This window comes from Aquarana catesbeiana, linkage group LG13, assembly GCF_042186555.1.
Source record: "Aquarana catesbeiana isolate 2022-GZ linkage group LG13, ASM4218655v1, whole genome shotgun sequence".
Lineage (NCBI taxonomy): Eukaryota > Metazoa > Chordata > Amphibia > Anura > Ranidae > Aquarana > Aquarana catesbeiana.
The window spans coordinates 148377622-148398798 of NC_133336.1; the positions used below are offsets into that span (position 1 = coordinate 148377622).

Consider the following 21177-nt stretch of genomic DNA (forward strand, 5'->3'; position numbering starts at 1 on the left):
GATAGGGATTGTTCCACTACTAAATAAAGAGGGGGGAGGTCAGTGAGGTTTAAATTCTTTCTCATGATCTAGCACAAATCAGAGAAGAAAACACTGCATCTCCACCCCCCATTAAATACAATGATGTAAACAACTAGAGCATTCCAAAGGCTCTGCTGCATTCATCGCCATCTAGTGCTCAAAACTATAGTATACCACTCCTCATGTCAAACTAGATAAGTTGATAGGTTTGAAAGACATAAAGCAAGAAAAAAGGGGAAGAAAGAAGGAGGAGGCAGCAATAACATGGGGTAATCTGAGGCAATTAAAAAGTCAGTACATGGATATGGAAACCAGATAAAAATATATTCCCAGAGGATTATTTCCACCAGGGAATGTATATTACTATAAATAAAGACAGATTTGTAAATAATGAATCATAGTATTTTGGGACAGGCATTCTGTTCTCTGTATTTATGTTCATTTTTATATATTAATTTTTACATTTTTATTTTATTTTATTGCTTTGACTACAAGCATATTCACTATTGTGATCAACCAAGTCCCTCCCACAATCCCGAGGTAAAGCCATCTAAAAATGGATGAAAACGAATTGAGTCATTAAGGCCAGGTGGATTAGTGGCACATAAAGATATACTATCCACCTGGTCTCCCTTCGAAGAAGAATCTTATTCCAGTCCCCTCCCCTCGCACTGGGGTGAATCCGGTCAGGTATGAGAAATTTTATATCCGGGAAATTTCCCTGGTGGACATCTTGTACATGTCGCTCCAGGGGTAGATCCGGATTATAGGTTTGCATGCTGTGGACATGCCTATAGTCCCTTGTGTGGAATGCCAATATGGTCTTTCCCACATAGAAACAGCCACACAAACAGCTGAGTAAGTGTACCACTCCAGCTGTCCTACAGTTACCATAATGTAGAGGCTTGTATTTCTGTCCATATATTCACTCTTCACTTAGATGATCCTTGAGTGATCCTGTTCTCTTGTATATAATTAAGGGTGTTTCCCGTATAAATTAACTCAAAGTCAGATCTATTTTTAAAATATGCCAGTACTTGGTTAGGATCTTTCTGATTTTACTGTGTTGTTTAGTATATCTCGTAATGATCCTAATTTGATTTTTTGTTCTTTTTTTATGCCCTGTCTGTCTTTACCCATCTTCTTGATCCCAAAAAGGAGGTCCTGCCTAGTCTGATTTTTTTGCACGTTTGAATGCTTTTTTAAGGCATGTTCTAGAGTAGCCTCTGTAAGAGTCGTAATTTTAAGTTGTTGGCTTCCAGCTGCAATATTGCCTCATCTGAGCAGTTTCTGCGAATCCGCAGATACTGACTATAAGATATAGATTGTATAAGGGGTTTCGGATGGAAACTATCAGCACATAAGATTGTATTCCCCGCTGTTTCTTTTTGATATAGTGTACTTGTCAATCTACCATCAATACCCTTCAAAATAGTTACATCTAAGAACGCAGTCTTATTTGGATCCGATTGTACAGTAAATTTCAAAACGAAATTATTTTGATTCATGGCCATGATGCATCTATTTAAAGACTTAATTGTTCCACTCCAGATGATAAAAATGTCATCAATAAATCTAAACTAGGTTAAGATGTTGTCAGTCAGGTCAGCAAGGTCATCATTGGCCAAAAATGATCTTTCCCACTCCCCCAGGTACAGATTGGCGTAGGATGGGGCACAGCATGTCCCCATTGCTACTCCCTGCACCTGGAGGAAGTGGGAACCATCAAAAGAAAAAACATTGTTAGTCAGTATGAATTCCATGGCTAGTGAGATGAACTCATTGAATTTTTTATCATCCCTATGTGTCTGGGATAAAAAGTGTTTAATAACCGCTATGCCCTGTTGGTGGTGAATGGAGCTATATAGTGCTTCAACATCCACCGTCACCAACAGGGCGTCGGATGGTATAGAAAGGCCCTCAAGATTTTGCAACAAATGCAATGTGTCTCGGACAGGGAAGATTAGTTTCTATTGGTCACAACTGCTCATCTATAAATCTGCTCAGATTCTCGGTTAATCCACCCCTGCCAGACACTATCAGTCTGCCAGAGTTTTTTTTTTGTCTAGTGTGAAACTAGCCCAAAGCATTAAGAAGAAGGGTGAGACTAACTACATAGAACATCATCTAGCTACAGATTGAGGTAGAGGCAAGATTATTAAAGGTAAACAAACAACTTTTTTTATAAAGAGATAAGTAAAACCTTGGACAGAGGGGTGGTTGTGGACGTGGTATACTTGGATTTTGCAAAAGCGTTCGACACAGTTCCCCACACGCGGCTCATGTGTAAGGTAAAGTCTACAGGCTTGGAAATATCAGTTTGTAAAAGGATAGAAAACTGGCTAAAAGACAGAATTCAGAGAGTAGTGGTTAATGATTCTTACTCTGAATGGTCTAAGGTTATCAGTGGTGTACCCAAAGGTTCAGTGCTGGGACCCTTACTTTTTAATATCTTTATAAATGATATTGGGTCTGGGATCGAAAGTAAAATTTCTGTCTTTGCAGATGACACCAAGCTATGCAATGGAATAACATCCTTACACGATGTCTCCAATTTACAAGCCAACCTCAATGCACTGTCTAATTGGGCGACCCAGTGGCAGATGAGCTTTAATGTTGAGAAATGTAAAGTTATACACTTGGGGGCTAAGAATATGCAATGCATCATACATGCTAGGGGGAGTACAACTGGGGGAATCCATGGTGAAGGATCTGGGGGTTTTGGTAGATCATAAGCTCAATAATAACATGCAATGCCAAGCTGCGGTTTCCAAAGCGAGCAAAGTCCTTTCTTGTATTAAGAGAGGTATGGACTCCAGAGAGAGAGATATAATTTTGCCCCTGTTCAAATCATTAGTAAGACCTCATCTGGAATATGCAGTTCAGTTTTGGGCACCAGTTCTAAAAAAGGATATCGGGGAACTGGAAAAAGTGCAAAGAAGGGCAACCAAACTGATAAGAGGTATGGAGGAGCTCGGCTATGAGGAAAGATTAGAGGAACTGAAAAGGAAGTTATCCCTCTGTCTGTTTAGATTAGAGGAACTGAATTTATTCACTCTTGAGAAGAGGAGAATAAGGGGGGATATGATCAACATGTTCAAATATATAAGGGGTCCATATAGTGAACTTGCTCTTTACGGTCAACCCAGAGGACATGGGGGCATTCTTTACGTCTAGAGGAAAAGAGATTTCATCTCCAAATAGACAAAGGTTTCTTCACAGTAATGCCCCGTACACACGGTCGGATTATCCGACGGAAAATGTGTGATAGGACCTTGTTGTCGGAAATTCCGACCGTGTGTAGGCTCCATCACACATTTTCCATCGGATTTTCCGACACACAAAGTTTGAGAGCAGGATATAAAATAAAAAACAACGTTGTCGGAAATTCCGATCGTGTGTACACAAATCCGACGGACAAAGTGCCACGCATGCTCAGAATAAATAAAGAGATGAAAGCTATTGGCCACTGCCCCGTTTATAGTCCCGACGTACGTGTTTTACGTCACCGCGTTTAGAACGATCGGATTTTCCGACAACTTTGTGTGACCGTGTGTATGCAAGACAAGTTTGAGCCAACATCCGTCGGAAAAAATCCTAGGATTTTGTTGTCGGAATGTCCGAACAAAGTCCGACCGTGTGTATAGGGCATAAGAGCTGTGAAAATGTGGAATAGACTCCCTCCAGAGGTGGTTCTGGCCAGCTCAGTAGATTGCTTTAAGAAAGGCTTGGATACTTTCCTAAATGTACATAATATAACTGAGTACTGACATTTATTGGTAAAGTTGATCCAGGGAAAATCTGATTGTCTCTTGGTGGATCAGGAAGGATTTTCTTCCCCTGCTGTAGCAAATTGGAGCATGCTCTGCTGGGGTTTTTTGCCTTCCTCTGGATCAACTGAGGGTATAAAATTGGATATATTGGATTGTACGATATTTTTTGTCTATGTGACAATGCATCAAAATCTAGGATTTCAAATAAACAGTCAATGCATGTGTAACATATGCCCAATAACACTCTTAGGTCCTGATTAGTATAGATATATCTTATTCAATTAGTATAGATATATTCAAACTATTTACAATAACCATAACCTGTTTCTATTGATGCTAAGCTGCTGTTTTTTTTTTTTTTTTTCATTTAACTACATACTCACTTATAATGACTGTAAGTGATATTGCTGCATTTTTAACAAATTATCAATTTGTTACATTTGTGGTGTAGAATTAATAACAACTGTTTTGTTGTTTTTTTGTTTTTTTTGTTTTTTTTTTCAGAACTAAAGGGAAATATTGTGCAGTCATTGCTAGACCAGCTGAGTATGAAGCCACAAGAAGTTCAAATCAACCCTGTCTGCAAGCAGATAATTCTTCTCTTGGAAAACTTGGATAAGCGAGCACACTCACTAAACATGGAAAATTATACATTTGATCATGTTCATCATTTTTTTAAATACATTGACACTCTGGTAAAAGTTATTGTTCAAAGTATAAATTCAGACTTGGGTAAGTAACACATACCTTAAAAACTATAGAAAATATTCTGGTCTGCAGCAAGCAAACATTTATGGAAAGATCACCCTTATGCTACTGTGTGCGTCAAATTTAAGTGTTGCTCATCACATTTGACCCTTGTGTCTCCAATGTTTTATTCAATGCAATCTAAAACTACTTGCAAAGCAAAAACTAAAATTATTTAATATAATTGTCTCTTCTAGCTATTATACGCATAGTGGGCAGCATGTTTATAATGGGATTTAAGATTTGTTAAATTGCTTTGTTGTGGGGAGATTAGTAATGTTTTAACTCATATTTGTTTCTCTCACTATTTTAAGCTTATAAGTGGTTTCCAACATGACATCAACTATTTTTTATTGCTACTATTTGAATAACCGGCGATTCAACGTTGTCAGAATGTTTATACTGAAATATTAAAATGGTATTATATTTATGGAGTTATGTAAAATCTGTGTTTTAGGACATTTTCACATTTTTCCACAATACAACCAATTAATTCAACTTTGTTTATCCGTGCTAGTTTGACGAGTGAATACAACAATATGCTAAAAATATATATATATTAACTAAAATTCAGTGTAAAATAATATCGAATATAATTGGAAATCAATAGATGGAATAGAAAATTAATACTTTACCGCTTGTGTAAAAAACTTTTGTTGTGAGAAGTATCATTTGGGTGTCCCAAAGGATATCTTTGACCCTCGTTACTACATCTCTGCGCTTTGTATTTCTCCTCTTGTCTCTCCATCTCAAGATCTCCTTCAGTTCCCCTCAAAATTCTCCAGCCATATGTATATTATTATTATTATTATACAATATTTATATAGCGCCAACAGTTTACGTAGCGCTTTACAACTTGAGGGTAGACAGTACAAATACAATACAATTTGATACAGTAGGAATCAGAGGGCCCTGCTCCTTGGAGCTTACAATCTATACTCTTTTATCCCACCCAAAATGTGTGTGTGTGTCACTACTACGTAATTGATGATGTCAAACAATGGGTTTCTTCCATGTAACCATGACAACCTCGTCTGGGCGGCCATCTTGGACTCTTAATATTTTCACCACCACGGGGCAGTGTGGTATTATAACTGATTTTATTTAAAGTGGTTGTACACCCTGTACAACCCCTTTTACCTACAGGTAAGCCTATATTAAGAGATATTATCTCTTAAACCTCCACAGTTTAGGAGATATTTATGAAAAAGCTGCGCACCGATGACTACAGTGCATGTGCCAATGTCATCGGCGCATGTGCACTTTAGAAAGGGCACATCATGCCATTTTTAATAGGGGTCATGCCATGACTGGCGGCTCCCGCGCACATGCGCGGGAGTGACGTCACGTGACTCCGGCCAGTCACAGAGCCAAAGTGTTTGGCCCCAGAAAGAAGAGGGGTGAAGATGGATGCTCTCTGCTAGTGGGGACAACAGTGACATTGCAGGCTTCGGTTTCGGGTAAGTGACACATAATGAGCTACTATGTGATGCATAGTAGCCCGATATGCTTTACCTTTGCAGGAAAATAAAGAGGGAGTAAAACCCACCAGGGTTTACTTCTTCTTTAATAATTGAATAACCTTTTGACTTTGGCTTAGCAGAAAGCCATCAAATATAAGAAAATGTTTATATTTTGACATATATATCAGACTGCCTGGCTCCTATTGAAATATATGTGTTTGAGAGAATATACCCCTCACAATTAACTTGTGTTCTAAATACCTTGAAAATGAAGTCATGATTCTGACTAGAAGCATAATAGCTATTCATGAATATTCTCTATAATAGAACTCTTAAACTTTTCATAGGATTCCATATTTACAACCCTTATCGTAATAATATATATGCATTAATGGGTTTTATGAATATCCAAACAATACATTATGAAAATATTATGAAGGAAAATTATTATTAAAATACATAAACCAATATATGTTAAATTATTTACTTAATCATGCATATAATTACTTCAATATAATGTAAATATATTGGGGATTATTGTTAATATGATTACTTGCAGTGTATTAACTACTTGCTGCCCGCGCTATAGCCGAAAGACGGCTGCAGCGCGGGCCTTAATTGCTGTGAGGGCATCCATGGATTTCCTCCCGAGCAAGCAAAGTCTGCGAGACCCTGCGTGGCGTGCTCTGTGATCACTGAGTCTTTGAGACTCGGCTGATCACAGATCCGAGTAAGGGGTCGATACCGGCCCCTTACCACACGATCAGCTGTCAGCCAATGATCACATGATGTAAACAGAAGCTCGGTAAGCCATATTTCTTTATCGTACATCATGGGACACAGAGCCTTAACCGGTTCAATACCGGGCATTTTCACCCCTTTCCTTACCAGACCAATTTTTAGTTTTCAGCACTGTCGCACTTTAAACGACAATTGCGCGGTCGTGCGACGTTGTACCCAAACAAAATTTGACGTCCTTTTTTTCCCACAAATAGAGCTTTCTTTTGGTGGTATTTGATCACCTCTGCGGTTTTTATTTTTTGCGCTATAAACAAAAGAAGAGCGACAATTTTGAAAAAAACACAATATTTTTTACTTTTTGCTATAATAAATATCCCAATTTAAAAAAAAAAAAATTTTTTTTTGTAAAAAAAATCGCAATAAGCGTATATTGATTGGTTTGCGCAAAAGTTATAGCGTCTACAAAATACGGGATAGATTTATGGCATTTTTAAAAAAAATATATTTATTTTTTTTTACTAGTAATAGCGGCGATCGTGATTTTTTTTCGTGACTGCGACATTATGGCGGACACATCGGACACTTTTGACACGTTTTTGGGACCATTCACATTTATACAGCGATCAATGCTATAAAATTGCATTGATTACTGTGTAAATGTGACAGGCAGTGAAGGGGTTAACCACTAGGGGGACACAAGGGGTTAACTATGTTTCCTAAGGGAGTGTTTCTAACTGTAGGGGGCGGGAACGTACAAGGGGAGGAGACCGATCAGTGTTCCGCTGTACTAGGAACGCAGATCGCTCTCCTCACAACTGACAGGACATGGATCTGTGTGTTTACACACACACAGATCCATGGTCCAGCCCAGTTAACGGGCAATAGCGGGTGCCCGGCGGACATCGCGGCCGCCGGGCACACGCCCCGGGTTCGAGCAACGCGGCGGGCGCGCGCCTCCTAGACGGCCGGGAATTCCAGGCCGTCATATGACGTCCGCCCAGGATGGGAGATCCCATCTGTGGACGTCATTTGTCTATGGCCAGGTAGGGAAGTGGTTAAGTAATTACTTAATGGGTTATGGGCCACCTTCAGGTGATGGACACTGGTATACCCAATACAGGAACTTTACTCCCTATATAACCCCTTCTCCTTCCAGGAGCACATCGTTTTTTTCGCCAGTGACTAAGGTGTTGGTCACGAGTGAAGATGTGCTCTGAGGAGCTCCAGGAGGGATCCATGCTGGATTTAAAAAACCTCCACAACCGGATCCATCCAAGCCACTGAGGCCGTATGATGGTACCCGGGCCTCGCATAGAAGAACGAGGTTTTGCCTCTAAGCCTCTCTTTTGAGGGCTGGACCCCAGGAACCAGGACTCTTTTTGGTCATGCTATGTTACTTAAAGTTGCTCCTGAAGGGTGTGCTATACAGGTCCAAAGGAGTGGAACCCCTATTATAGGGACCCGGTCTTTGAAGGTTTACTAACGCTTCCTCCTGTGATGGGTGAAGTTTGGATCTGTCTGTTTTCAGTAGTATACTGCAGCGAGGAAAAGGTAAGGGAAAAAGCTTAGGAACTGTATAAAGTCCACCTATGCCTTTTTCCTCCATATGAAAAACATTGTAATTCCCTAAAATCTCAGCAGCTCCGTGTCCAACTTTAAACAGCATGTGTGTGTCCCAGCAGCAGGAGGGTGTTCTTAATTGAACAGAGGTGTTCCTCTCCCCCTGGGGGAACTAAGGGTGCTGGGGGTACAGCAGATTGTTATCTATAATGGCTCCTGTGTAAAACACTAATTGCCTCATACTGCTGAGAAAACCCCCTCCGCCTCCTCGGAGGGGTGCTGTGGCAGCTTCCTATGGATATTACTTTAAAGACTCACATTTTGTTTAATAAGCCTTGTTGCGCCCCAGCCTGTATATTTCAAAGACTGCTTGCATATAGAAAGCATAGAGATTCTGAAGCGCCAGTGGCCATCACAGACCCTCCTCTTGGGGTCTACATTGCAGACCTGAATGCCATGCCACCCATGCGCGTGCGGACTAAGGTTCATTTAAAAAAAAAAAAAAAAGGAGGAGGGCGGGTACTGGAAGGGGCGTGGCTTAAGGCAGGCTGCGCCGTGTGCAGGAATCAGCTTTCAAGTGGCACACGGCGCACAGCTGAGGACGCCTATCAGGTTTACACCTGCAGTGTGTTATAAACAGATGCTCTCATTGTCAGAAAATCTCTTAAGAGAAACTGAAGGGAAGAAGTCTGTCACACAGGACACAGGAGCGCTGGGGCATGTAAGGGATGTATACAGGCATTTCCAGTACAGGAAATACATTGTTACTCAGCATCAAGCTGTTCTTTATGGTGAAATTGTTTTGCTAGACTATTGCTCAGCAAGTAGTACATTTTTACTAGAGTGCCTCTGCTTTTGTGCTTAGCACTATGGCTTCCAGAGTTGCCACAAAGGAACCAAAAATTCCACCCCCAGGTGCTGGGAACTCCAGTCATGCCTCCACACTGTCATCCTCTCCGGAGATACCAATTATAGCAAGCCAGGGTGCGTCATTGGAACCAATTGGTGGTGCAACTACTTCTCACACTTCAGCCCCTGTATATGTGACTGAAGATGCATTTTCCTCTGCCCTGCAGGGCCTAGAAGGAAGATTAGCTGCTTTAATCGCATCCTCCATTCAAACGGATAGGAAGCGTGCCAGATCCCCCTCTCCTACCTCAAACCCTTTACCAAGGGAACAGTGGGCACTGGATGAGGTATTGCCCTCAGGCGATCACGGGGAAAAACAAGCCAATTATTCCTCTGCGGAGGAAACAACAGTCGATGAACCTTTTTCAGCCTCGCAATCTGAGAGATTGCTGGTACAAACTCTTATGGAGATGGTTCGTTCCACTTTCATGCTACCCCTAACAGAGTCAGTTGAAAGTTTGGTTTCTTCCTTGGGTTCTTTAAAACCCTTACAGCCTTTTTGTGCATTTCTGGTCCATGCATTACTAGAACAGCTTATCTATGCTGAATGGGATCACCCGGATAAGATTTTTTTCTCCCTCCAAAGAGATTCTCAGTTCTCTATCCCATGGAGGAGAAATTCACCAAAGAATGGAAAATACCAGCAGTTAACGCTGCAATTTCCAGTGTGTCCAGTAGACAATGCACAAATGCTTAAAGATCCAACAGATAAGTTGCAATTCCTGTTAGAATCCTCCTTTTCCTTGGCAGGTGCGGTTACTCAGCCTGAAAAAAAATGCACCTTGCAAAAGACTTCTGACTAGTTTCCTTTTCATAGGGATCGACTATTTCGGCAGGATTCGGTCAAACACATCCAAATGATTTCTAGTGGGAAAGGTACTCTTTTGCCCAAAATAAAGTATAAATGTCCTTCATTTAAATGGATTCCTTCCCCCGCGCCAGGGGCATCCGCCTCTAGGCAGTGGCGACTGCTTCCACCATTGGACTCTAGAGGAAAGCCTCAGGGTCAGGCCCAGGCACAGAAAATTCAGCACCTGTATACATGACTGAAAATGTGTTTTCCTCCGCCCTACAGGGCCTAGAAGGAAAATTAGCGACTTTAATCGCATCCGCTATCCAAAAGGATAGGAAGCGTGTTAGATCCCCCTTCCCCACCTTAGACCCCTTATCAAGGGAACAGTGGGTAGAGGATGAGGGGTTACCCTCAGGTGATCAGGAAGAAAGGTATACTGATTACTCCTCTGCGGAGGAAACAACAGTGGATAATCCTTTTTCAGCCTCGCAATCTGAGAGATTGTTGGTACAATTTCTTACAGAGATGGTTCGTGCCTCTTTCAGGCTACCTCTACCAGAGTGAGCTGATAGTTCTGTTTCTTCTTGAGGGTCCTTAAAACCTTCACAGCCTTTTCAAGCGTTTCCTGTACATGCACAAAAGAGCAAGGTTTGGGGTTTTATTCAACAGACCCATTCTAGATATAAAGTATCTAAATCAGTTCCTGAAAATCTCCTTTCAATTGAGTCGATCAGGTCAGTATTTTCTATCCTACAAGGAGGAGAACTTCTGGTGTCTTATTGACATCAGGGATGCATATCTGCATGTCCCTACATTTTTCGCTCACCAAAGGTCTTTGCGGTTCGAAGTATAACAGCATTTCAGTTTGTAGCCTTGCCCTTCCGGCAAGCTACAGCACCCTGGGTGTTAACAAAAGTACTGGCCCCACCTCTAGCCAGGTTATGGGCACAGGGCATAACAGCTTTGGTGTACCTAGATAATCTATTGCTAATAGACCAATCGATGGCTCGTTTGGAGCAAAGTGTACGCATTACAACCAATTACCTGAAAAATCTGGGTTGGATTCTCAACCTAGAAAAGTCTTCCTTAATACCGCTTAAATAAGCTAGCGTATTTGGGTCTGATCATAGATACAGCACAGAAAAAGGTGTTCTTGCCTCAGGTAAAAATCAATTCCATACGAGAGCTGGTGCGGATGGTCAGGTTGAAAGGAAATCCCTCAATTTGCCTTTGAATGAGGTTGTTAGGAAAGATGGTGGCTTAATTTGAAGCAGTCCCCTATGCCCAGTTCCATTTGAGACTGTTGCAAAACAGTATCCTGTTTGCTTGGAACAAAATGATCCAAGCTTTGGACTTGTTTATACGGCTGTCCCGAAGGGTGTTCCTAAGCCTCAGTTGGTGGTTACTAACCAGAATCTGGTGAAAGGAAAATCCTTCAGACCAATTATCTGAAAAGTAGTAACGACAGATGCCAACCTTTCAGACTGGGGAGCAGTACTAGAGAAGACGACTGTCCAGGGACAGTGGTCAAGAACCAAAAGAACCTTGTCCATCAACATCCTAGAGATTCAGGCAGTGCATCTGGCTCTGAAGGCCTGGACTTTCAAGTTAAGGGATTGTCCTGTCAGGATCCAATCCAACAATACCACGGCTGTGGCCTAAATCAATCACCAAGGGAGCATCAGGAGTCTCTCAGCGCAGAGAGAGGTGAACCATATTCTAATTTGGGCAGAAAGGAATGTTCTGTGCCTATCAGCAGTCTTCATTCTGGGAGTAGAGAATTGGCAGGCGGACTTCTTAAGTCGCCAGCAGTTATTCCCAGGGGAATGGTCTCTTGGTCTCTTCACCCTGACATTTTTAGGGCTATTTGCCAAAGATGGGGGACTCTGGACGTAGATCTTCTAGCGTCCAGATTCAATATGAAGTTAGTCAACTTTGTGTCCAGGACAAAGGATCCACTCGCATACGGAACAGATGCGTTGGTGACCCCGTGGGATCAGTTCTTACTGAGCTATGCATTCCCCCCTATTCAGTTGCTACCACAACTTCTTTGCAGAATCAAGCTGGAAAGAAAGCCGATAATTCTGGTAGCACCAGCATGGCCCAGAAGGTCATGGTATGCAGAAATTGTAAAGATGGCAGTGGAGGATCCATGGTCCCTTCAATTAAGGCCAGACCTGCTTTCACAGGGGCTGATATTCCATCCTACTTTACGAATGCTAAATTAATGGCCTGGCTATTTGAACCCACATTCTGAAGAAACGTGGGCTTTCCGGGTCAGTTATCTCTACTTTAATTAATGCAAGGAAGCCAGCTTCCAGAACTATATATTATAGAGTCTGGAGGGCTTATGTTTCCTGGTGTGAATCCAAGGGTTGGCACCCTTGGAGATATATCATAGGCAGAATTCTTGCCTTTCTACAATTAGGCGTAGAGATGAAATTGGCCTTGAGTGCTATTAAGGGCCCAGTCTTAGCCTTATCAAACTTATTTCAAAGACTGCTTGCTACGCATTCTTTAGTCCAGGGTTTTATGCAAGAGGTGATGCGGATTAATCCGCCTGTTAAATCACCTTTGAGCCCTTGGGACTTGAACTTAGTTTTGTCAGTGTTACAAAAAACAGCCATTTGAACCGATACATATTCCCTGTTAGGTTCAACTTTTAAATAAGTTGCTTTAAGTTTATATTGCTTTGTCAAATTATTGCTTCTCTAAGAAAGATGACACGGAGTCAGGTATGTCTGTATCACAGTTCTCAGCATAATGGGCTGCTGCCTTTACTTCTTTCAAAGGCCTTTTATAGGCAATTATACAAACAATAGCATCAACACAATCCCCACAAAGGGCAAGGGTAAACAACAACAGGAGTCACCTGGGCTACGAACACAAGCTTCAACACCATGGCAATACAGTTACAAGAAAACAAAAGCAGCTTCAATCGAGTTCAACAGCCAAAAAGTTACATTCATAACAGATTTACACGTAGGCATTATATTAAGTGAGAACTCTAAATTAAATCCCTGACCTTATCAATTTCCCCCTTTGACATCATCCTCTCCTTCCCCCTGGGTCCTCATGAATAAGTTCTAGTCAGTTTTTCCCCAGAGTCCTTTCCCTGACCGCGAGTTGTCAGAGGGGTAGAACCCATCCCCCTAGGTATTACCAACATCTTAAAATTCAAGAAGAGGAGTTTTATAGGAGGTAGGGTGATGTCAATACACATTTATCGGTATGCCCTGTCTATTCTCCTAATTTTCCTATTTATTTTCCTGTATACACATATATTCGTGATTGTAAGTGATATTAATATTAGAATAATAATTACCATTGGACTTAACAACCAGTGAAAGGTATTGGTTGCTGTAGAAGACATTCCACTAAATATATCCCACCAATGTGGTGCAGTATCCTGTTGTATCTGTGAGGAAAGATGCACTAGTCTACCTTTGTCAATAATTGCGGATACAAGGTTATTTTGTAGGGTATGTTCTAGTGTTTCTATGTGTTGTCTTAACAACTCTGATTGTTCCAAAACCTGTTTTAGTGGGTCTAAAGAAATTATAAAGGGTGTAGTGTCAGTGAGATTATGTACCTCATAGACTGAAGAGAATATCTTATCGGCGTCTGGTTCAAAAAGATAGGTGTCGTTACCCCATTGTAATATTTTAATCTTTTTTATACATCCCGCAAACGGCGCCGATTTATTTAATGCTGACATGGTGTGGTTATCATTAGTAATGATACAAATATGCTGGGGTCCTATTTCTATGAATCTATTGTTCACATTTATCGGTGTTCTTTCCATTTTGCATATGCTAGTTTGGTATTTTAACAAGCAAGGTTCATATACTGGGGAACTTCTGCCACATACCATTCCCTTATTAGTTCCTTCACATAGAGTTAAATCATGGGTTCTGTTTCCTTTATCTACATATTTCCCATATATTTCTGGATACCAAAACTCGTCTTTAATTACTAGTGGCATGACCACTATTTTACACATTTCCATTACATCTGCTACCCGGTAAGCTTCAAACCTTCCTACACACCATTTCTCCTCACATTCTATTTTATCCCCTTTTACTTGGAACCATACACCATCGTCAGTTAGACCTTTAAAATATTTCATCCAGGTATGATAATTTCCCAACTGTAGTTCTGTTCTGGCCCTATTTATTTGTATATGATAGGATAAGAGGTTAAAAGAGCACTGTGTGAAATTTACAAACTGTTGACTTTGATTCCACAGCTGGAGCTCTGCTCCTATCGTGTGATTTATTAACCCTCCCAAAAATTGTAATAGGGGTATTTCTTGCAGTTGGGTTTCAAAAGCGGTGGGTAACCATTTGCTTGTAATAGTCAAACTGTCAGCTATGTGTCCCCCTGCATGCTTCCATCTGTTGTTCATTTCTTCTATTTCGACCGAGTTTAAAACTCCCATTCCTGTACCTGTTAATCCCAATAGAGTATCATACCATTCTCGCTTATACCTACACTCCGGTATTGGGGGAAAGGTGATATTGAATTTTATTTTTGTTTTCTGTTGTGATGTCGATACATTTATGCAAGTGTTTGGTACGGGTGTTAATATGGAAGATTCAATTATTGGCGTTACTTCTTCCTCCATTTGTATGTGAAATCCATAGGCCTCTGCATTCCAATACCACCCATCATTTCTCTCTTCCCTCCACCAAGAGGCACAGAGGAAAGTACTTGATTGATTAACGGTAATATCTGTTAGATTAAACATCCCTTCTGATATATTTTCTCCCCCTGCTTTATGGACTAATATTTGGTACATTTGTCCTACTACCCGTTCCCGTGCTTGTTTCCATGCCTGTGAAAGGGATATTTTATGGCACCTATGATTTTTACTGTTATTGAAAGGAAAGCGCATATTGTCATTCCACTGGAAAGTTATAGTTACTTCTGAGAGTGGGTCTGCCTGTATCCATGCAATACCTACATCTATATGAAATGGTCGCCTGTGTCCTTTAACAGTGTAATTACCTACATCATAATACTTATTCATCTCATATCCTGAATCATTTGCTACTTTAGGATCATCTATAACCCATTTAAAATTTGCTGTTTCCTCTACCTCAGTTACATCAATACCAGGAGTCCATGCATGTATTTGTAAAACAACAATTTTCAACAGGAAATATGTAAGTAGATATTTCATCATGTTGTTTTCTCGGGTTGTTTCTTGCAGTGTGATGCGTGTATCCAGGTAGGCTTTCCTTCCAGCTTTACTGAGGTGGCCGTGGTCAGAAGCACTTGATAAGGACCTTCAAACCTTGGCTCCAATGTCTTTCTGGTGTGTTTCTTTACATATACATAATCCCCTGGTAGCAGAGTATGTGTACCTGCTATTGAATTAGGGTCTGGAAGAGAAGAATACACACTTTTGTGGATCTTAGTTAGACGTTGTTGTAATTGTATTACATATGCAGTCAAACTATCACATTGCAATTGCATACTCTGTGGAAAGTATAGACCTAATCTAGGTGCACTACCAAAAAGTATCTCATATGGGGATAATCCTGTTTTTCCTGTTGGAGTGTACCTTATAGAGAATAAAGCCAAAGGCAGACATTCAGGCCATTGCTTGTTTAACCCCTGCATGGCTTTTTGTATTTTTAACTTTATTGTCCCATTTACTCTCTCCACTGATCCCGAACTCTGTGGGTGGTAAGGGGTGTGAAAACTTTGTTGAACCCCTAACATGGTCATCACATTCTGCATGATTTCTCCTGTAAAGTGTGTCCCCCTATCTGATTCTATGGTTTCAGGAAGATCAAACCTAGGTATTAACTCAGTGATCAGTTTCTTAGCTGTGGCTTTAGCTGTAGCTGATTTTACTGGATAACTTTCGGGCCAACCTGAGAATAAATCGATACACACGAGGACAAATTCAAAGGGGCCGCTCTTAGGCATTTGTATGTAATCAATTTGCAGTCTCTGGAAGGGGTATTGGGCCCGGACCTGGTGTTTTCGTGGGGTTTTTACTCTCTGTCCTGGGTTATTCAGGAGACAGATTTGGCAGGCTGCACAGTAGTTTCTTGCAGTGCTACTGAATCCAGGGGCGAGCCATCCTTGGTTCACAATCCTATACATGGAATTGGAACTGACGTGTGTGGGTAGGTGAACTGCCGCTGCCATTGCTGGGTACAGAGAGGCAGGTAGGCATATTTTGCCCCCTTCCCTCCATACATTGTCAAGGTCTGGTGCTGCTCCCATTCTGACCCACTTATCTTTCTCGCTCTCCCCTGCTTGCTCCTGTAATTTACTCAGCTGCTGCCATGTTGGTTCTGGGATACTCACCTCTACCGCTGCTAAGGTCTCAGGGCTTCCTTCCCCTAGAGCTGCCTGTTTTGCAGTCAAATCTGCAAATGCATTTTCTTTTGCCTCAATTGTTTTTGCGCTCGTGTGTGCCGCTATCTTCATGATGGCCACTCGTTTAACCTTTTGAAGATTGTTCAGGACTCTCTTAATCCCTTCTCCATGTTTTACAGGTGTACCTGCTGCTGTCAGATAACCTCTAGCCCTCCATATGTGGCCATAATCGTGCGCTACACCATAAGCGTAGGCAGAGTCAGTGTAAATATTCCCTTCTCGTTCTTTTAAGTATTCTAGGGCTTGTTCTAAAGCTTTTAATTCTGCTTCCTGTGCTGACATGTGGGCTGGTAAAGCCTGTGCTTCAATTACCTGTGTATCAGTCACTACGGCATAACCTGTGTGATATTTACCCTTGTCATCAGCAAACCTGCTACCATCTATGTACAAAGTGTGCTCAGCGTTTAAAATTGGTGTATCTGTAACATGAGGGAATCCCATTGTCTCCTGTTCCATGAGCTGAAAACAATCGTGTTCATCTACTTCTTTAAACAAAAGAGTGTCAGTGTCCTCATTTCCTTTCTCACTAGTACTATTAGTACTATCATTCCCCCTTGCCAAATCTGGTGACTGAAGAGGCAAAAAGGTGGCCAAATTTAAGGTTGTACAGCGCTGAAAAGTGACATTTGGAGGTAAGAGTAAAGTACACTGTAACCTTAATTGCCTAGCCATTGAAATGTGTTTGGGCTGTACCTGAGACAAGATTGCATGTATGTCATGTGTGGTATGCACTACGACTGGATTGTCTAGAACAATCTCTGATGACTTATCTATGATAATTGACACTGCAGCTACCGCCCGTACACAGGACGGTGAACCTCTAGATACTGGATCTAATGCTGCTGAAAAGTAAGCAACGGGTCTTTGTTTTACATGTACCTGTATCAGAACACCTGTGGTGTGTCCAGCGATCTCAGCAATGTACAGATTAAATATCTTGGTGTAATCTGGTATACCAATAGCCGGGGCAGAAATCAACAACTTTTTCAAAGTGATAAACGATTCATAAGCTACTTCTGTAAGCATATACGGTACAATTTTCAAACAATCGTATAATGGCTGCATCAAAGCGCTAGCATGTGGTATCCACTGTCTACAATATGACACGATACCTAAAAACATACGCAATTGTTTGAAATTCCGTGGGGGTAACATTCCCTTTATCACTTGAACCCTCTCCTCAGTGAGATGTCTCGTACCCTGTGATATACAATGTCCCAAAAAGATAACTTTTTCCTGGCACACCTGCAACTTTTTCTTATTAACCTTACAACCCTTTTCTGCCAAAAATCGCAACAAATTAAGGGTGGTGTGCAAGCTTTCAGTCTTTCACTTATCTGTGGAATTAATCCTTCCATAAACTGTCTATTGAAGGCTCGGATCGTGACTGGCAGCTCTAAATCCATTCCCTCATCTGCCATCATACTTTCTATAGATAAGTAAAAGTCTGATACAGTCTGTCATGGCATTTGTTTCATGGGTGATATTGACCCCCTCTCTTGTTGTTTTGCCTGACAGAAAGCTTCTAATCTAGCAATAAAAGGGGCCCTTGAGTCTATGTGTCTGACGTGTCCTGTCTCTAAATTGCCATCCCCCTCAGCTTGGTCTGCAGGTCGGTCATAAACTGGTTAAACAGGGTCAGAGTCATTTTATGTCTGCATAAATCCTCCCCATCCTGCCAGGTTGCTTCATGTGTATTCATTAACTGTGTCACAAATCTACAGAAAGCAGCCGGCTTTACTATAATGCATGTATCAGTGCGTACGGGGGCTACAGTTTCTGAATGAAATTCTTGTACTCCACAAACCTGAAAAAAACCCATTCTCTACCCTTAACCCCCCTGGCGGTATTCCCGAGTCTGGCTCGGGGTGGATTTTACATACCAAAAGCGGTATCCCCGAGCCAGACTCGGGCTTGCATCGCAGGATCCAGGAAGAGATTACTTACCTTGTCCCCTGGTTCCTGCGATGTCTCCCCGCTGTGATCGGCGAGCCGCTGTGTCTCGCTCGATTCACAGTGCCGAGCTCCGTTCCCTGCGAGCGTTGCGACGCACGGGGACGGAGTTCGGCGGTAAATTCAAAAGTGAAACACATAGTATAGATACAGCATACTGTAATCTTACAGATTACAGTACTGTATCAAATAACTACACATCCCCTTTGTCCCTAGTGGTCTGCCCAGTGTCCTGCATGCAGTTTTATATATATAAAACTGTTCTTTCTGCCAGGAAACTGGAGATTGTCCATAGCAACCAAAACTGTCTCTTTACATCAAAAGTGGTTTTAGACCAGCTAGAAAAAAGCGATAATAAATTATAATCACTTGCAGAATTGAGCGATAGTGATTTGTGGGGAGATCCGTCATCAAACACTAAAAGTAATAAAAGCTAAAATTCTGCAACTGTGCAAATTTCAGTGTTTTTGATTTGATTACATTATTATATAATTTTTATTATTATTATATTATTATGTGTTTTAATTATTTATAGTTATTTATTATATTATAATTTTTTATTTCGTTTTTCAAACTTTATCATACCCGGGATGTCTACTAGACTCTTGTTTGGACAGATTTAAGTGAACTATTCCTAAGAATTACAGGCCTACAATATGAAACGCCATATTTCTGTGCAAAATAATTGTACCGCTTTCAGCACCTAAAATCTGAAATAATCATACCGCCAGGGAGGTTAAGTACAGGATATATCTTGTGTGGTTTACGTTCTATGTCAGTATATGGGGGTGGGATGGTTGAACTAAGATTATTTAAAATTTCAAAATTTTTTGTTCTTCTGTCTTTCATATCCCAACCATCACAATCTGGATTATGTTTCCACCCCTCTTCTTTTTCTCTATTTGAAACCTTAATTAAGCATTTAACCTGACTCATCCATTGCTTCTCTAACACCTCTCCTTGTCTGTCTCTTTTTATTTCACTCCATACATCCGGGTCTAAGCCCGCTGCTCCTTTCACCTTAAATTTACGAAGGACATCCTTTAAGTCCTGTGCTTCATTTTTCCCATAAATGTTCTTAATTATCTGTGGCACCGTATAGTGCGCCACAATTCCCTGACGGGGTTTTGTGTTCCTCTGGCCCATTCTGACAGTCCAGCCTAGGTAGCGTTTTGGGACACTTAGTGTACAATATAAAACACTTAACCAAGTTACACTAGTTCCTCGTTGCCTTTTCCTCCTAGGATGCCAGAATACTAAAAACCTCTCCTAAATGAGATTCTTGAAACCGAATTACTTTATATGCTAGTCAACTGACAAAATTTTTATGATCAGACTGACGACTACAACATATACAAGCATTCCTTGAAGTGACCAGGTATCCGACTAGATCTCCGGGCTTTATGGAGACCTCATTCCCCTCCCGTATCTGGGAATACCTCTCATACACTCTTATCCCTGTTTTATGGAGCAGACAGGGCTTATACGTTAAACCCGTCTATGGTTTATGAGTTAGATGTGAGGTTAAGCATAAGCGTCAGACCCCCAAGCTCACAAGCCCTCAAGTTCCCAATCATGTGAGGTAAGGCGCATTCCGTTGCTTAGTTCGGCAATCCCCTTCTAACTCATACCATCCTTGACAAGGCTCATTCACTTTCTCAACAAGACAGACAAGACAGACACAGACAACAAACAAACAAATAATTCCAGCAATATAAACTAAAATATGCAGTAATTCTAGACTCACCACTACAGAGGCTGGTGTTTTTAAAACCAGGAGAACCGTAACTGACAGAACGGATAGGCACAAATCAGGGGAGCACAGAATATAAGAAAAATAAAGCTTTTTCTTACCTGGCCAGGTTTTTTGATCTGTGGTTCCCGGAATGCCTATTCCTTTTTGTTCCGTCAGCGTAGCTCAGCCACCTCTTGTAGTATCATCGGTGAGTCCCTGTTTGGGCGCCAAAAATGTTAGGTTCAACTTTTAAATAAGTTGCTTTAAGTTTATATTGCTTTGTCAAATTATTGCTTCTCTAAGAAAGATGACACGGAGTCAGGTATGTCTGTATCACAGTTCTCAGCATAATGGACTGCTGCCTTTACTTCTTTCAAAGGCCTTTTATAGGCAATTATACAAACAATAGCATCAGCACAATCCCCACAAAGGGCAAGGGTAAACAACAACAGGAGTCACCTGGGCTACGAACACAAGCTTCAACACCATGGCAATACAGTTACAAGAAAACAAAAGCAGCTTCAATCGAGTTCAACAGCCAAAAAGTTACATTCATAACAGATTTACACGTAGGCATTATATTAAGTGAGAACTCTAAATTAAATCCCTGACCTTATCATCCCTTAGTCCTTCTGACAAGAAAGCTGGTGTTCTTGGTTGCTATATCCTCAGCAAGGAGGGTTTCAGAATTGGCTGCTCTTTCGTGTGAAGAGCCATATTTGATTATTCATGAGGACAGAGTGGTGTTACGCCCTCATTCAGACTTTTTTACCAAAAGTGGTTTCAGGTTTTCCAAAACCATGTTCCAGGGAAGAGAAGTCACTACATTGTCTTGATGTGGTGAGAGCAGTCAAAAACTATTTAAAGACAACTGCTCAGATTCGAAAGACTGATGTCTTATTTATTCTGCCAGAGGGTCCTAAGAAAGGACAGACGGCATCGAAATCCACTGTCGCTAAGTGCATTCGGCAAGTTATAATTCAAACTTATAATTTATGGGGTAAGATTTCCCCTTTTCAAGTTCAGGCGCACTCTACCAGGGCGGTTAGTGCTTCTTGGGCAGTGCGTCACCATGCCTTGATG

General features: G+C 41.2%; 1 protein-coding gene across 1 annotated transcript in view; it reads left to right on the forward strand.

Moving 5' to 3' along the window:
- Positions 1 to 21177, forward strand: part of ZFYVE26 (zinc finger FYVE-type containing 26) — a gene marked incomplete in the record, with an annotated part of 1901467 nt that overhangs the window by 816582 nt on the left and 1063708 nt on the right. Inside the window, 1 exon segment of the mRNA XM_073610828.1 lies at positions 4299 to 4526. Within this exon segment, the coding sequence (XP_073466929.1) occupies positions 4299 to 4526 (228 nt within the window).